Source organism: Ciconia boyciana, chromosome 1 (genome assembly GCF_034638445.1).
Source record: "Ciconia boyciana chromosome 1, ASM3463844v1, whole genome shotgun sequence".
Classification (NCBI taxonomy): domain Eukaryota; kingdom Metazoa; phylum Chordata; class Aves; order Ciconiiformes; family Ciconiidae; genus Ciconia; species Ciconia boyciana.
Window position 1 is genome coordinate 15,592,766 of NC_132934.1, and position 16,294 is coordinate 15,609,059.

The 16,294-nt window shown below is 37.4% G+C and overlaps 1 protein-coding gene across 5 annotated transcripts in view; it reads right to left on the bottom strand.

The window, feature by feature from the left end:
* Positions 1–16,294, bottom strand: part of SRPK2 (SRSF protein kinase 2) — a 154,548-nt gene that overhangs the window by 100,442 nt on the left and 37,812 nt on the right. The window contains exon 2 of one of the 5 annotated variants that reach the window (XM_072859389.1): positions 2,136–2,199. The exons of 3 other annotated variants lie outside the window; for them this stretch is intronic. In XM_072859389.1, coding sequence (XP_072715490.1) covers positions 2,136–2,173 — 38 coding nt within the window. In that variant the 5' untranslated portion in view covers positions 2,174–2,199. Of the gene's footprint in view, positions 1–2,135; positions 2,363–16,294 lie in introns of those variants that run through there. One more of the 5 variants, XM_072859380.1, reaches the window with a different exon arrangement.

The window sequence follows — 16,294 nt, forward strand, 5'->3', positions numbered from 1 at the left end:
ACTGAGGACAGTTTTGCAGTTCAGACACTCAGCACTATAATTTTTTTTTCTTAAAAACATCTTATACAGTAATTTTGAAAGGGCCTTGAAATGAACTGGCAGCTAATAGGATAGACAGCACTGTTTCGTAACAGCTTGCAAAAAAATTCAGTCTATTTTTAGGTAGGTGAAAAGAATGTGGTTATTTAAAAAAAAAATCTCAGCTAATATATAAAGTTGTTTTCATTTATAACTGACCATGGAAATTGTGTAGCTGATGTGTCAAATCAATCTCCAGGTGAACAGTACTACATATTTAAATCCTCAAAAGAAATCTATGTGCATATACAACATTCACATTTTAATCTTTATTGCAAGATAACGCATCATGCTGTTATAAAATCTTACTTTTTAATGAATGGCATTTAAATGGATCTCAGACAAATGCATCCTTTTCTAATTATGTGTTATAATCCTTTCCAGGGATGTATTCGTCTAGGACTACCATTAGTTCAACTATGAGCATGTTTTGTTCAAAAACAGACTGATCAGTTTTAGGGTGCTGCACAAGATTCATATTGATAAAATAAGTATCTATATTATATAACGAATTCCCCCACAGCAATGCCAAAAAAAAGTCCTTCCAAAAATCAAGTTAACACCTGTTTCCTTTACTATTTTCACCCCATCATCCCCTCTGTTATCACCACTATTTTATTAGTCTTGTATTTAAAAATTTTAGGCATGAGGGTAGGATAGAGGTAAACAAATAAACATTAAACATTTCCTTTCATAATTCTTAATTTTGAATAAATAAATAAATAAAATAGCTCTCAAAGCTCTTCCTATATTTCTCCATTTTGGAAAGGTGACTTAACAACCCATTCCCCCCCACCATTTTCTGTATCTCTCATTGCTGATATTTTGTTATACTACAGCTGGTGAAAGGCAATGCAGTTTGCTTCTACGTATCTTATACAAATATACTTATAAATCAAATTAAACTGCTCATTTTTTTAAAACCATGCATGCCACACAGCACTCATTCATTTTGAAAGATGTCTTTTAGCCTGCTTCCTTAAGATAGCTTTCAGTACATTATCATGCCTTTCTATGCTAAGCCATTCAACAAAATGTACTTTAGATAATAATTTCAGCTAAACATACAGTTTGAGTGCTTAAAATTAATAATTTTTTTTTGCCAACATCCAATATTAAAATGGCAAAATAGAACATTTGGATGGTCTTTTGCATACAGCCAAAATGATTACTTTAAATAATTTTGGGGAAAGAAAATGGTACTACATTGCTCTGGATTTAGGCAGTTTTGAAAATAAAAATCTCTCTTAAAATTCAGTCACAAGCAAAACAGAAGTGAGCAGGGCTGAATCATTTAAAATCAACAAAATAATCACGAGGAGGTTATTCGATGTCAGAAAACTTAATGTGCATTTAGTACCTCGAAATATTTCTTTAAAACGAAACAGCTACTTGAAATTGTAATAATCTGATTGACAGATAAAATAATTGCTTTAAAAACACTTCTGAGTCATTTTGTCCTTACCTGCAGGCATGAACCATTACTGCATGCAGCGACTGCTCCATTTCCTAGCACAGACTTGAACAAGGATCACGTCTATCTTACAGAATGTGACTAATTGGAGGATTTGCGATTCCTGAGCTACTTTGCAAAGGACACTCCCTTTCCACATAACAGGACATGAAACGCTTCACCAAGTTATATTTCCTATGCATCTAAATTGAAAGGAACCCTTTGCAACCGTGGAACGGTTTCCTGCAACACAACAAAAACGCGAGGTCTTTAAAAACGAATTTAGAAACCGAGATACTGCTTGCATGACAGTGAAAAGGAGCAAGGTCTGCAACACCAGCACGCACAAACCAGCAGCCTGCTGTAGAATGATTTGCATGCTGCAGCCCAGTAGGCTTCATTTAAAAAAAAAAAAGAAATCAATAAATCTCTGCAAAAACGCACAAAGCTTAACCAAAAAGAGAGGTTCAATGGATACGGTACAATAACCAGCATGCAATACGTAAACAGTACCAGCAAACTTGACAAGGAAAAGAAAAAAGCCCTGCGCCGCTGCTTGGCAATGCTACACCATGAATCGTTCATGCAAGAGATGCAGCTGTACCTTTCTGAAGAGGACGACTTCTCAGAGTTAACTGACATCAGCAGCTCAATCTTCTGCTTGATTTCTGGAAAAATCAGAAAATATTCACAACCGAGACCGCCTGCCCTCGCTTTCCAAAGTCTTATTAACCAAACGATTTTATTTCCCTAAGCCCTTTTGTTCGGAAGGAGGCCGCAGGAGCCACGGTGCCTGTGCTAGGGCCGGCCCAGCCGCGCTCTGAGGGGACGAGGCGGGAGGCGGCGGGCCGGGCGGCCCGCGCACATGACTGGGCACGGCGGCGGGCGGAACCATTCCGCGGGCGGGGGGGGGCGCCTCTCCTCAGCCAGAGCCCACACGGTTACCGGCCGAGTCTTACCGCAACCGCTGCCAGCGGGTGCGCGGAGGTGAGTTTCTGAGGGAAAAAAAACGAAAAAAGGATTTATGGCAGGCATTACCTTCCCGGTTAGTTATCTAAGCCGTGTTGGACACCCTCGGAAACCTTCAGATCAAAAGCCCTGAAAAATATGGCTCTTTGAATCATTTGTGTCACAAAGGATGAAGTATTAAATCACTAGTTTCATACATGGGCTAGAAATTAGGCATGGAAAACGCTACACATACCTGGATTTTATTTTTTAGTGCCCTGCCTCTAATTTCCTCCAAATATACTTTGACAAGTAATATTTATTTTTCCTCTTTTTTAAAATACCAATCTAGCAGTTGTAACAACTAAGCGGAAACACCCACCAGACTAACCTGGGCTGATACCTCGTTACTGTCATAAAACAAACCGCCTGGCAGCGCACCCCAGCACGGACACCCGGACAAACAGTTACTGAGTGGGAGCTGCACCCTTGTGCTGCCTGCCACTTGTCCCGCAAGATCCTGCAGAGCAGAACAGAGAGGCTGCCGGAAAATGCATTCAACAGGAGCTCTGGAGTCAAGATGTTTGTGACCCAAAAACCCCAAAGAATAATGTCACAGATGTGAGTATCATTTTAAGATCCTATCCTCGACGGAGACCGTAGTGCCACCTATGGAAATACCGGTAAGACCTGTGCAACATTAAGACTATATCCACTTGTTTACAACCAAAGGAAACTTCAACTGTTTGGGATTAACCATTCCATGATGGCAGAGCTTCAGCCTGACTTTTTTTTCTTTCTTTACATATATTTCAGATACAAAGCCTCAGAAATTTCTGAAAACAGAAGAAAGAAGAGAAACTAGATTTTTTTTTTTCCTTATCTAAGTTAAAAGATTGCTATTACTACTTGAATGAGTTTATTACCCTCGTGCTTTGGTGGAAGGGTTGCAAGTTATCAGCGATCGTCACCTGGTTAAGCGTATGCCACTTGTTCTTCCCAAAACATACAGACCGGAGAAGCCTCCAAGAAGAATTTCAGTTCTCGCATCCAAAGTAGATACTTCTCAGAGCTTTCAAGACATGTCTTTGAAACGTCTGTATGTCCACAATTGGCTCCGCTACGTGACTGCAAGGGCCATACAAAACTTCCTTTACCATTGCCCATCCCAGGCAGCAGGTGCTTCTCCAGTCACAGCTACCGGGAGACTTCTCTGCCCACCCAGACTCACATCCCAACACAGGCAGAAGTTCAGCTCCCACAGGAATGTCCAGGCTGGCAGCTGGGAAATCTCCCAGGTTCTGGGCAGCTCCAGGGCTGCAGCATGCTGGAGAATAAGCTTGCTGATCTAGTCTCTTGGACCTCATTACCAAAAGTCCATAGCAGTTCTCATTTAGGCCACGTGCATCTTTGCCTCTGTGCCTCAGTTCTCTAGCTAACAAGAGGGGATGACAGCATCAACTAAACTCCCTGGGGTACTGGGGTTTTTTCAGTTAAAAAACAACCCAACAACCCATGACAAAACACCAGTGAACACCCCCCGCAAACACCAAATTATCTGATTTTGTACTCAGTGCAGTCTCAAAAATGGCTATTAAGTAAGACTTAGAAAAATAGCTATTAGGTATGACTCAGAACTGCACAGTGGCTAAGAACTGAAAACAGGGAATATCCACCTGATCACTGAAAGACCCACTCATGTTACAGTAAAAAAATTTCTGACATGTCATTAAGAACTATGCTGTCCTGCATAAAGGCTCCATGAACAGCTTTAATATCTCTTCATTTTCAGCTATCAATCACACTTATTTTAAAACAGATTTTTAGTGCAACATGCAACATTGGTGTTGATCATACAAACTATGCAATGCACTGGACATATTGTTACTTATTTTAAAGATTGTTTTAAACAAGTGGAGGAAGACTAACCCTGTAATATTAGGGTTATCATAACACAGTATTTTCCAACACGTTTATGTTTAAACCGTATGAAGGCAGTGCAAAAGATCAAATAGACCAAAGAACAGTGGCATGGTGTGATCAAAAAACATCTACTGCAGGACTCAACCAGGTATTGAGAAAACTGCGAAAATATTTATCTGAAAGAAACTGCCTTTAAGAAAATGCAGAAAAAAATTACTTTGACAAGTCTCTGAATATAGACTACTTCATATTACACAGGTTAAAAGAAAGTATATGTACTTTTTTTCCTTAAGGCCCAGCACACCTGCAAATCCTTATGGATTCTCTCTTCATACTCTGATCCAGTATGGTTCAACAAGAACAGGATGCTTTGTTACACATTGTGATAACACATTTTGTGTTATCAGTAATAAAAGCTAAAAGCTACACCACAGAAATTTCTGTGGGATGGAAGAGACTAAAGGTTTGGACAGCTTTGTGGAGAAAGCTTATCTCTATGTACTCTACTTTTTTTCCCAACTCTTCCGTAGGAAGGAATGTTAGAAGGCAGGTCTCTCCATTGCTTACCCTCACTTTTGGACAGAGATAGAATTGACAATTTGGAGGTGCAAACTAATGTTCATTTCCTCTACCACAGATCCTTGATGCTGATTAAATGTGTTCCTCAGTCTCATAATCCAACAATTTTTTTAATTCCTTCTGAAGATGTTTAACCCTGTTAAAATCTAAAATGGATTATATAAACAGATATTAACAAGGCAGGATTTTATGGCAAAACAAAGTCCACAGAACTTGGAATAAAGTGATCAACAGATCCATTCCATAAACAAGCCTCCAGACAGGCTTTTCAATGGATGCCTAGAGATTATTAGACTTATACTTTATAGCTAACATCACACTACAAGATGTTAAAAATAAAATCCAAGATATAAGTTACTTCACTGTAAACTTGAAGTCCCTGGATGCTCTGCGATGCACAAATACATTTCTCTCTGATGGTATTCCAGCGCATAATTTAGTTTCACTTTTATTCAGCGGCAACAAAGATTTATTTAATATAGTGATAAGAAGAATTTAAATAAAATGAGACTTCACAGAAAAAAAAAAATATTCTAGCACGATTAATGAGTGTTCCATTCTATAAGTTGATAAAACTTCCATCACAAGGTTTTGGGGTTTCTTCCTTCTTTCCGCTCTCTGCTCCTCTCCTGTCAATTTGAAATATTTTCTTATTTGGGATTTACCTATCTTTTGTCTCTGCTATCTGAGATTTTTGCAAGTGGACCCATTTCTTTAATTTTTAAAAGCAAACTATACCTTTACACATCCATGCTGCACTCCCAAGGTCAGGCTGATACCACCATTATCACTTCTGATACAAAACTGATCATGGAAATATCATCACCAAAATAAGACAGATGAGTTTTACACTAAGTGCCATTTAGGCCATAAGAGAAAAAGGGCTGCAGAAACAGCAATGTTATCACTTGTTTATTTTGACTGTTTAAAAATTACGTATCCAGAAATCTGGGCTCATTTACAGAGCTTATTAGAACATAAAAATTGCATCCCAAGTCCAAGTAAAAAAAGAAAAAACCCTCTAAATGGTGGTTACCCTACCACCCACTCAACCAGCCTTTGCAGCCCAGAAGAATGCAAATTACAGTAATATTTGTTATACTCCAAGTAAAAAAAAAAAAAAAAAAAATTTTGCAACCAAGCAGCTCTTCCTGAAGGCCTCTTGGTTCAAGCTCCTCCAACCTGACACAGAGAACTAACACTTCAACTTTTGGTCAACCTCAAGTGCTGTGGCACAGAGGTAAATGCAGGGCTATTCAGGACCAACACCTGTTACGGATTCAAAGAACAACACCTTTAGTAGCTTTTATGAGTTAATTAGATAACAGTATTGATCAGTGCACAAATGTACAGTGAACCTCTGCTTAGCAAGCAAGCACTTATGTTCTCACTGAAGATTTTTGGACTGTCCTAATTTCAGAGACAATAAAAAGGTGGCACCGTAAGTAGAACCACAACCAGAGGAATAGTTCATAACACTCTGGCTGAAAAAAGATGAAAATGAATGAAAATTAGTGCCTGCAAATCCCAAAGCAGCAACTAATACAACAGATTTCCTGAGCTACAAAATAACAATAAATTCAGGTATGGGCAGCAGTATCATTGTCACCAACTCCTCAGTTGTCCATGCACTTTATCAGCCCACTATTAGTAATTTTACATTGTGTACAGATCAAGTGGCAGACAATTGGCTCTCATCCAAGGCCTGAGCGAAGCAGATACACTAAGTCTCTAAAGCCATACTATTCAAGCTGCAATGGAATGAAAACAAAAAACAAGTTCAGAAAGGCTCTGCACTGCCCAAAATGGCTTCATAATCATCATGATTTTTATTTATTTATTTATTATAAACCAAGGCAAAGCAGAGACTAACCATTTAGAGGAATCTGTGCTCTAATGGACTTTTTTTTTTTTTTAGCCCAGTTGTTTGCCTCCTCTGAGATGTTCAGGTGTAGGTTGTGGGTTAGATCAGAGAAAAAGGCATCAGATAAAGTTAAAATGGGAAGGGATATCCTTTTAGAGAGAGATCATTTGCTCTGCCAAAAAGAGGAGACCAGAAGCTTAGAAAAATCGAGAGGAGAGCCCGACAAAGAGATGCTAGCAGTTTCTAACTCATAGGGGATTTGTAGGAGAACATCATGCCAAAGGCTCCAAGAAAACTAAAGTTTCCGCAACGAATCTAGAACAAACTACCTCAGAAAGCAAAAGGGAAGAAACTCTCCAGACCAGCCAAAGAAAAGAAGCTATTTTATTTCAATAATGTGAAAGAAGAAGAAAAAAAAAAATCTGATATGGGAATTGGGAACCTCTGAGGAATATATACATAATCAGGAAAAAAGAACAGGGAATCAGGTCTAGCCTGGAGTTTTGTTTATACCAATAAGAAAAAAAACCAAGAGTTTTCCACAACAAAAGAAAAAACCCTCTAGCTGGTGCTTAAGCACAGATGGAACAGTGCGGACAAGGTATACGACACTGCACAAACTGTTCCCTTTGACATATGGGTAGATATCAGTCACCACTATTTCAAAGTCAACTGACAGAAGTCACTGTTTCACTAAAAACTTAATCGTGTCTATTGCAAACAGATTATCTCAATGGTCTACAACGCATTCATGAGTCAAGATTAAAATATCTTACTGACAGTGCATGTATTAAATTTATCCAGGGCAGAGAACCACTGTTGCAGAACTCAACTAATAGAGCTTTTTTTTTTTTCCTTTGGGAGGCAAGAGAAGAAACAAAGCGGCAGCTAAACATACTACCTTCAAGTTGTTGCGATGTAAACCCCTGCCATACAAAACACCATATATCCCTTTTAAAATAAACATTATAGTAAACAGATGCAAGAAAAATATACTCAATTTTTAATTAATAAGTAGGTCATCCATATGTTTTGTTAATCTAGCCTGATCATAAACTAGCAGGTTCAGTGCTTTTCTTCCATGTTCTGTGCAGCATATATGTTAGGACACAAGCTCAAGATGCTTTTAGACTTTCTTACACCATATTTTTAAACATTTCCTTCTCCATCAATATCCACCCTAGTCTATTCCCCATTGTCTTTTCCTTTTTTACATCACATTAGTGCTACAGCTGCTTGGATCCTACATTTTACCTATTAAAACTCTCATCCTGCTGTAAGTTCCGTACTGACTGTACTTCCAGTATTACTGTTAAAATAAATAATCTTGCTTCCCAAATCCTACAAAGACAGACCTGAAAATATTATGCAAAGTATATTAACCAAATGTCCCATTCTAAGTAAATTCTCAGCCTTGAAACCATGAAATGCATTAGGAACTTTAGTATTACTAACTTGATTTTATGTGGACAGATCTATGTTTTGAGTTGTGGATAGTTGTTGTACAAGTGTCATACTAAACCGTACAAAAGGCGGCAATAAATCAAAATTCTCCTGATGAGGCACTGGGCACTGGACAAAATTAGGCAGATTTACATGCAACTTGAGAGGTTCACCCCTTGATCTCTTTTAGATTAAGTACTTTTAAAATAAGAAATAGTTCTACAAAGTGAACTGCTGGCATGACAGGCTCTGGCACCAGGGGTTTCAAAATGGCACAAACACAGGGCAAGCTTAAATTTGATCAACATGTCAATGTTGAATGGGGTAGTATGGAAGCACAAAGAGTACAGTTACCCTAAAATAAACCATTCTTCCAGATGTTACTAAGCCTTTGAAGTGCGAAAAATATAGTGCTTGTGCCCCAACTTAGTGTTATTTGCTGTTCAGGTGGAGAAGTTTGGTAGCCCCTTATTAACAGACAACAAACCTCAGGTGGTGCTTCTCTGTGATTGGACTTCTTCAACAGACTTCTTGTCTTCCAACAACTTTACATAACCAGGAAGAAATAGAGGGATGGCCTGGATGGTTTTCTCCTACTACAACAGAACAAAACTCAGTATAAAGCAGGCATCTTTCCTTTTTGCATCGAGTGCAACTTCTTCAAGAAGACTGGAAAGATTAGTTCATGTGGGATTTCAAGATTATGCCAGAGTTGACTTAAAAATTTTAAGAAGCCTCAGGAACGTAGAAGGCTGTCAGAAGTGGCAGTGAATGCAATGGTCAATATTGCCATCCAGCAGACCTTGAGAAGCTAATACTGCGTTTGTTCATTTCTTTCTTAATGGTGTAAAGTCAATGCAGTCTACGGTGAATTTTTGATCTGCTCTTACAGAGAAGTCTTCTGGTTTGTTTATAACAGATAATTTCCTGCTTGCTTTCTGTGAAGGTTTCCAACTTTGCATAAATTTTTCATGTAACAGGAAAGCAACCAAATATTCATGTCATAAAGTTTGTGCACATTCATGGACTTGTATTCCAAGATATCAAGAATGGGCAGGTTGAGAAGAACACAGGGGTTGGCAGGCACCCAAAATAGTCTCTAATGTTGTCTGCTTTCATTAGCAGAAATAGCAGTTCTCATATTAGTTCAATACCAAAAAATAAAATAGTAGCTATATGGACTTCTTCAGGTCTCTTATGCATAACATTCACAAGAATACTGATACACAAGCCAGTGGCTTCCTCACTGAAGAGCAAGTGACAGAAAAACAGCTGTTTGCAATCTCCTGTTAGGGAGATTACATTAATATTTTTAGTATTATTCCTTCTCAGTATCCTAAACAATATTTCTGCTCAGGGCATGAGGAAATTACAATAAAACTTTTAAGGTTATGCCATATTTGAAATATTAAAATCACCATTTTAAAAAACTGTTTACTTCAAATTGATAAAGCTAACCCCCTCCTTTCCTAAAGGGGAGTACAAAAGAGTCAGTAGTATCAAAATGCACAGCATTTTAAACATTTATGTAAGAGTCATGTTTTAGCTACTGCTCAGAATGTAGAAGTATGTATAAAAAAAAACCACACACACAAACAGTAGTGACTGGAAAAGATACAAAGGGGAGCACAGATCCTTTATTTGTATACACTGCACAAGTCCACACACAAGCACCAACTAAAGCTGGGTCCCACTCATGCTCAGCTGGGCAGACATAATAGGAATCAATATCTGCCCAGAAGAAAAACAAAAAGATTTATAGAAATCAAGAGAAAAATGTGATGAAAAGAAGTATTTCATTTTCCCTTGCATAAAGAGCAAGATGGATTTACTCAGTATTTACAGGTACATTAAGTGGACTTGATGTTAACAATACCAAGTTTGTTGTTTTTTTTTTTTAAGAAACTATAGGTTGCATCTGATCTTCTCCTAACAATCTCAGATATACAGAAACGCTGATTTTTCACATTTCCAATAGACTTAAAACTACTGGAATCATCTGCTCAGGTACTTTTAAAGAATATATTCATAGTAATATCACTGTTACCCTTCCAAACTGAGTTTTCCATTACCTGAGCTGAGGTTGAAAAATAATACTTTTACAAAACATTCTGAGGAAAACCTGTCTTCCTTCAAAATGGCTGCCACCTACTGTTAGTACCCAAGAGATGTCTACCCTAATTCTTAAAGACAGACATCTTTCATCTAGATGACACTGCTAGTTGTTTAGCACTGTTCCCATTAACACAGGTGGAGCCCAAAGCCAATCTGAAAGACAGTATATACCTTTAATGGTAGCTGTTGCCTTGGTTTTGCAGAGGAAAATGGAAGACCATTCATTGAGAACTTACTGAACAATGGTATTTTATTGAAGAAAAATAGCAACACCAGTACTATCATTTTCACTATCAAACTTCATTTCACTGAATCTTCACCATAAGGAGGACACTGAAAAGCATGGGATACAGAAAGGGATGAAACATAGTAGGAAGGAAACACACACTGCAGGAGGTCTCAGGGTGGAAACCAGAAGCTTGAGAACATCCACCATATGGTCAAGTTTGTTTCTGCTTCTCCAAAAGAGAAAAAAGTATACAAAATACACACATGAATTTGCCTTTTACTTGTTTAAATAATTCATTTCCAAATATATAAATATATAGCCTAAGTCACATACTTAATACCTCTGAAGAATTTTTAATATGGTCAAATTCCTGAGGTTTTTGTTTATGTTTATATATGGAAATTTTTGAAGGAAGTTTGTAGATAAACTTGAGGATGCATTAGGTATGTAAGAAGAAAAGCATTACAAGTATGCTACAATTACTCTAAAAATGGCCCATTACAAACCCAGGGAAACAGAACTGCAGTTAAACGTAACTATGCATTTGAATTTCTTTTAAAGTCACCCATGTAACTTTAACTAAAGCCTTGTTGACATAATCCAGCATTTGATCTTTTGCCAGGCTGCAGTATTCATCAATAAAGTGCTTACTGAAATACAAAGATGACATTAAGAGGAATTCTTCATTCTGGTAGCTCTCCTGGGTCTGGCAGCATTCGCTGTACCAGCTGCATGCCCCGCACCGAGTTGTTGCTTTTCCCTCCCTCCTCCCATCTCAGCCCAACAACCAGCCCTGCCCAATGTTTGTTTGAAAATCTGCAGTTGTACAAAAAGTCATTCTTCACAGAAAAAAATAGAAAATTTAAACTTCTTTTTGCATAACTACTTGTCAGATTACATACCAGTAAAGCACACCAAAGAAAACATTATTAACCCCAAATATGACTGAGCTTGTTATTTTCTAATTATTTATAGGTCTTTAACTTCATTATTTATATGTATTAACATTATTTATATTATATTGCTTATATTATTTATATTGTATTAACTTTATTATTTATATGTATTTAACCTTTATGATAAAGATTTTGTTTGGAGGGGACAGGGACAGAGTTGAGAACATTTCTTAGAGCTGCTGGAACACAGAAAGCTTATTCCTACAAGTTTATCCATTCTGGGGAAAAAAAAAACACCAAAATAAGTATGTTAAAACATATCCTCCTGTCCTTTTAAAATCAGCTGCCTATTGCTTCCTGCTACTAGGCAAAACACGTCTTCTTATGGGAACGGTTGTACATAAGGTAGCTAGACACAGAGTGATTTAGGAAGTTATTACTCCATTAGTTAATAAATGATTAGCTCTATTTTCCAGACCTTGTCTAGAGCAAGGCAAATGGTTTGCTGAGTGTGCATGGTCAGCTTTTCTGTCAAAGCTGAAAAAAGTTCAACCTCCAGCATAATAATGGAGTGTTAATTTTTTCATACCCTCAAACTAGATCACTTCTAGTATCTTTATTGCCTTAACTCACTAGACAGAATGGATATTTTCAGATTTATAGTCTGAAATATTTCAAATTTTTTCCTTTTACAATCTAGTGTACAATTGTTACTATGTTAGGATTCTTTTGATAATAGCATTTTCTTTCATGTCTACAGTTTGCCTAAATGCCTTAAGTGCTATTCAAATTTTCAAATACTATTATTTTTCCACTCATGTATGTGCTTTTTCTTCAAAATTCAAGAAAAAAATAAATGGCTATAATGCTGTAGAATGACAAATTAAATTCCAGTCTTAAGAAAAAACAGGTTTCTATTCATCCAAATTGAGTCAAGCATATGTTACCTTCTAAAGTCTATAGCAATGACTCATAAAATCTTGCACACACTCTGATTCCTACCTCTCCTAGGAGATGAAGCTACATGATTTACCCGAAAGGATTAAACTGGGTCACAGTTATTGAATACATGTTATAACCTTAAACTCCAGGTTAGAATTTCTCCTTAGCCTTACTTTTTATTATCATTCACTGTTCTGAAAAGCTTTATGTTTTTACTTTTTGTTACAAATTTGACAGTTAGAAATCCTTATAGTAGAAATATTTTTAAACTGAGATATTTTGACAGGATATTCACAGGATGTTTTTCAGTATGTTCCGTCAAAGTTTTTATATTGTGATCACCACCGTATCTACATAACTGGCTTTTCCAAATATCCTTGCAAGGTTTTCAGCATTTCTTACCCAGCAGAGATCATCAGACTTTTATACTCCTTGAATTCTCAGCTGTAAAGAGGACATTCTTAGCTCTGTTCCTCTAGAACAAGAGACAGTACTTGTTTCACCTTTCCTGGCCTCATAAAAGGACAAACAGTTCTAAGAAAGAGCTCCATCAAAAAAGTACATGTCATGTACTTTTTTGTACTGAGCACATGTACTGAGCACAAAGCAAGCCAAAACCCTCTCCACTTTAGCAGTGAGTTGTGCCCCACTGGGACATGGGTCCACATGGTGACCATCTTACCTGAAGCGTAACTCTTCAGGAACCCTGGGGAGGTTACAGAGTTGCCTCTGTCAAACTTCAGTTAAGATGTTCTTTATGGTTTACGAGGGAGGAGGCAAGGGGAAAACAGAGAAACAAAAAAGTGTTTTTACACAAAGAAGGAATAAGAGTGTCTGTGAAAGATGGCAGGAGGAGCATCCTCAGCAGCCATTAAAACTGCCAAAACCAAGATACTGATGTCAGCTGTACTATGCCACACTCGCCAAATAAAATCCAATACTCCTTCTGGTTTTACCTATGGTTCCTTCATTTGGACACTGTACAACTCCTGTGTAAATAAGCCTGTCTATGACCCCTGTGTAGTCTAGGTTCTGGGGATCACTGGCACCACCAAATGAAATATTAAGGCTTTGTCTCACAGCAACCTCCCCAATATTACAGCAAACCTCAAAATTCCGTATCTGCCCAGAGTTAGCTATCCTTCAGCATCCTCTTTGCAGCTTGTTTCTTGTTGAAAAGACAACTGAAGGCCAATACAAACTCTTGAAAGACACTGAAATCCTGTTAGAGCCTGTCAGACCAACATCAATTCCTGCAAGGAAAAGGCTTTGGATCATGGCACCTGCACACAACACCCTTGCTATCTCTGAGGTGAAGCACACTGCTGGCGGAAGAAACTTAACATGAAACCATCACCACTTTCCAGTCATCCAAAATGCACATGCACTAACTGTAATCATACCTGCTTCTCACATGTGGATCTGCCTTCCTGTTACCATAACCATTGCCAATGAAAGCAACAAAAAAAGATACACTGCACAGAACAAAATCATTGTCTATTGTAACAGACAACTAGTAGCAACAATAAAGCTGTAACGATCATACCTGAGCACAAGTATGATTCTCCATTAATATAGCATCTTTTTATTTTTTTAAAATATGGTTTTAGTTAACTGAATAGATCTACCTATTCTTAAATTACATCTTGATCAAGTTTAAGCTTTTAGAAACAGTATTTTTAGTAAAGCTATAATACAGAAAAATTAAATTTGAAAACTATTACTGGAGATAAAATTGTACTGATGACAAATTTTAAACATGCATGCAGTGCCCATGAAAGGAGGAACCTTCTAATTATATTACAAGTGTGTTTCTCACGTATACCATTTTCTATCTTTAATTGCCAGTGCCCTGGATTTACACGACCACATGAAAAGACACTGGGGATTTTTCTATTGGGCTTCTTCCTATCTAAGAGTGGACACAGTAGTAACACAGGAAAGTATTTATTTAAACTGATGCAAATGTTAAACACTGTAACACTGACAACTTGACACTCAGCCAAAATCTTCCAGTAAAGGACATTCTTCTATTTACACTTTCTTTTTTGCAAGGAACAGAAATAGCTTTAATTCTTCAGATGCCTTCCTTTTTAAAGTCTGAATGTAATTATAGTATAATACATACATGTACTAATATCTATCATTGAATACACAGGAGAAGAACATACTATATTCACAAAAATTGAAAGAAAAAATATGAGGTGCTTCCAGTTAAGGGAGTGTTATGAAAGCCTGCTAGTCCTGAAGGACTTCCATCAGGAGTATTTTTAATTTTATACATAAAACATACAACACACACACACAAATACATGCCAAAATATCCCCTTGCTTTGCTTTTGCTCTGTTCTTCGGAGAAACAGGATGTTGATTTTATTTATTTTTTTTTAAAGCAACATTATACATATGTAACAACAATAAATGATTGGAAAGGAATCTGGAGAAATATCTACAAACTTTCACTGCAAGATTTGAGAAAAGGAATACGTAAAAGAAATTTTTAAAACCTTATCAGAAAAAATTCTGTCTGCTAGAGACAAAATATTTCCATAGGAAAGAAGGGAGTTAAAAGTAACCACAATAACAGAGGTATTTATATAAAGCAGAGGTCTGTCCAGACATGAGATCTGATCTTGCAATCAGTAAAGCTACTTACACCTCCACTGCTTTTTTTTTCCCCATTAATGTCTCATGTAAATTATATCATAATCAGCTATTGCTGATGCAAAATTCAGTGTGCTTTGCTGGTCTGCAAGTCCACCTCTTGAATGTTAAGACTTTCAAGATTTTTTTTTTTTTAGCTCTACCTTTTTTCTTTTCACACCCTCTCCCCTTCTCCATCTGACTTCCCCACCACTTATTCAGCAATCACTTGAGAAACCTGGTATTGCCTTGTCTAAAAGCTGGCTACAAATAGTTTCTTCTGCAGTGAAGACACAGTGATGTAGGTGGCGAGTCATCACCATCCACTCTGCAAATGTGTGGTGACATCATTCAGTAGCTAGTCATGCTGTCTTTCATTACCTCCTATCTTCTCCCACATTGTATGAAGCGGATTTTGCTGAGCGATGCCACTAAAAGCGTAGAAGTACGTCACTCGGCCTTCTCCTCCCCTGCAACTCTACCAGCTCCTCTCCTGGTCTCAGCCCTGGTGGCTAGCATCTAATGAGTCAGCAAATGATGTCACTTACACACCCACCCAATTTCTTCTCTTAAACCATAAAGTTAGAACTCCTATGCATTTCAGTCTTTTCCTGTATACAAGAGCAGAGCAAAATACCTTTACTTCACTGTGGCCAAGAAGCATCTATAAATTTAGGTTTTCAACAACATAGTCCTAATTTTGGCAGCTGTTAGAGCAACACTTAAACAATATACAATGTTGAACAGATTGCCAACAGTGCCAATTATGTCTTTCATAAAAACAAAACCCTACTGGAAGTAAAAGAAACATTTTTAAAAAATAGACCAATGCAGATAGTCATAAAGACATCAAAAGGAAAAAGAAAATGGGAAGAAAAAAAAACAGATTGGCAGGTAATACTGTACCTACTACTTTAGGTTTTGCTGAGGGCTCAAGAGAAAGGGTCCATCCTTAGAGCATTTCCCTTTTTATAAACAGAGGGGAAAAATTTGAAAACTGTATTAAATAAAATAAAAAGCCTCATGAAAGAACACTGAAAGTTAAGTTATCTAAATTATCTTCCAGGTTCACTATCCTATTCACCATTCCCTAAAGTATCTAAGTTTACAGTCATAGAAGACACATGCTTGAAAATCAGATCATTCAAGTTTCAACAGGACTGGCGAGTCTAGCCCAGACA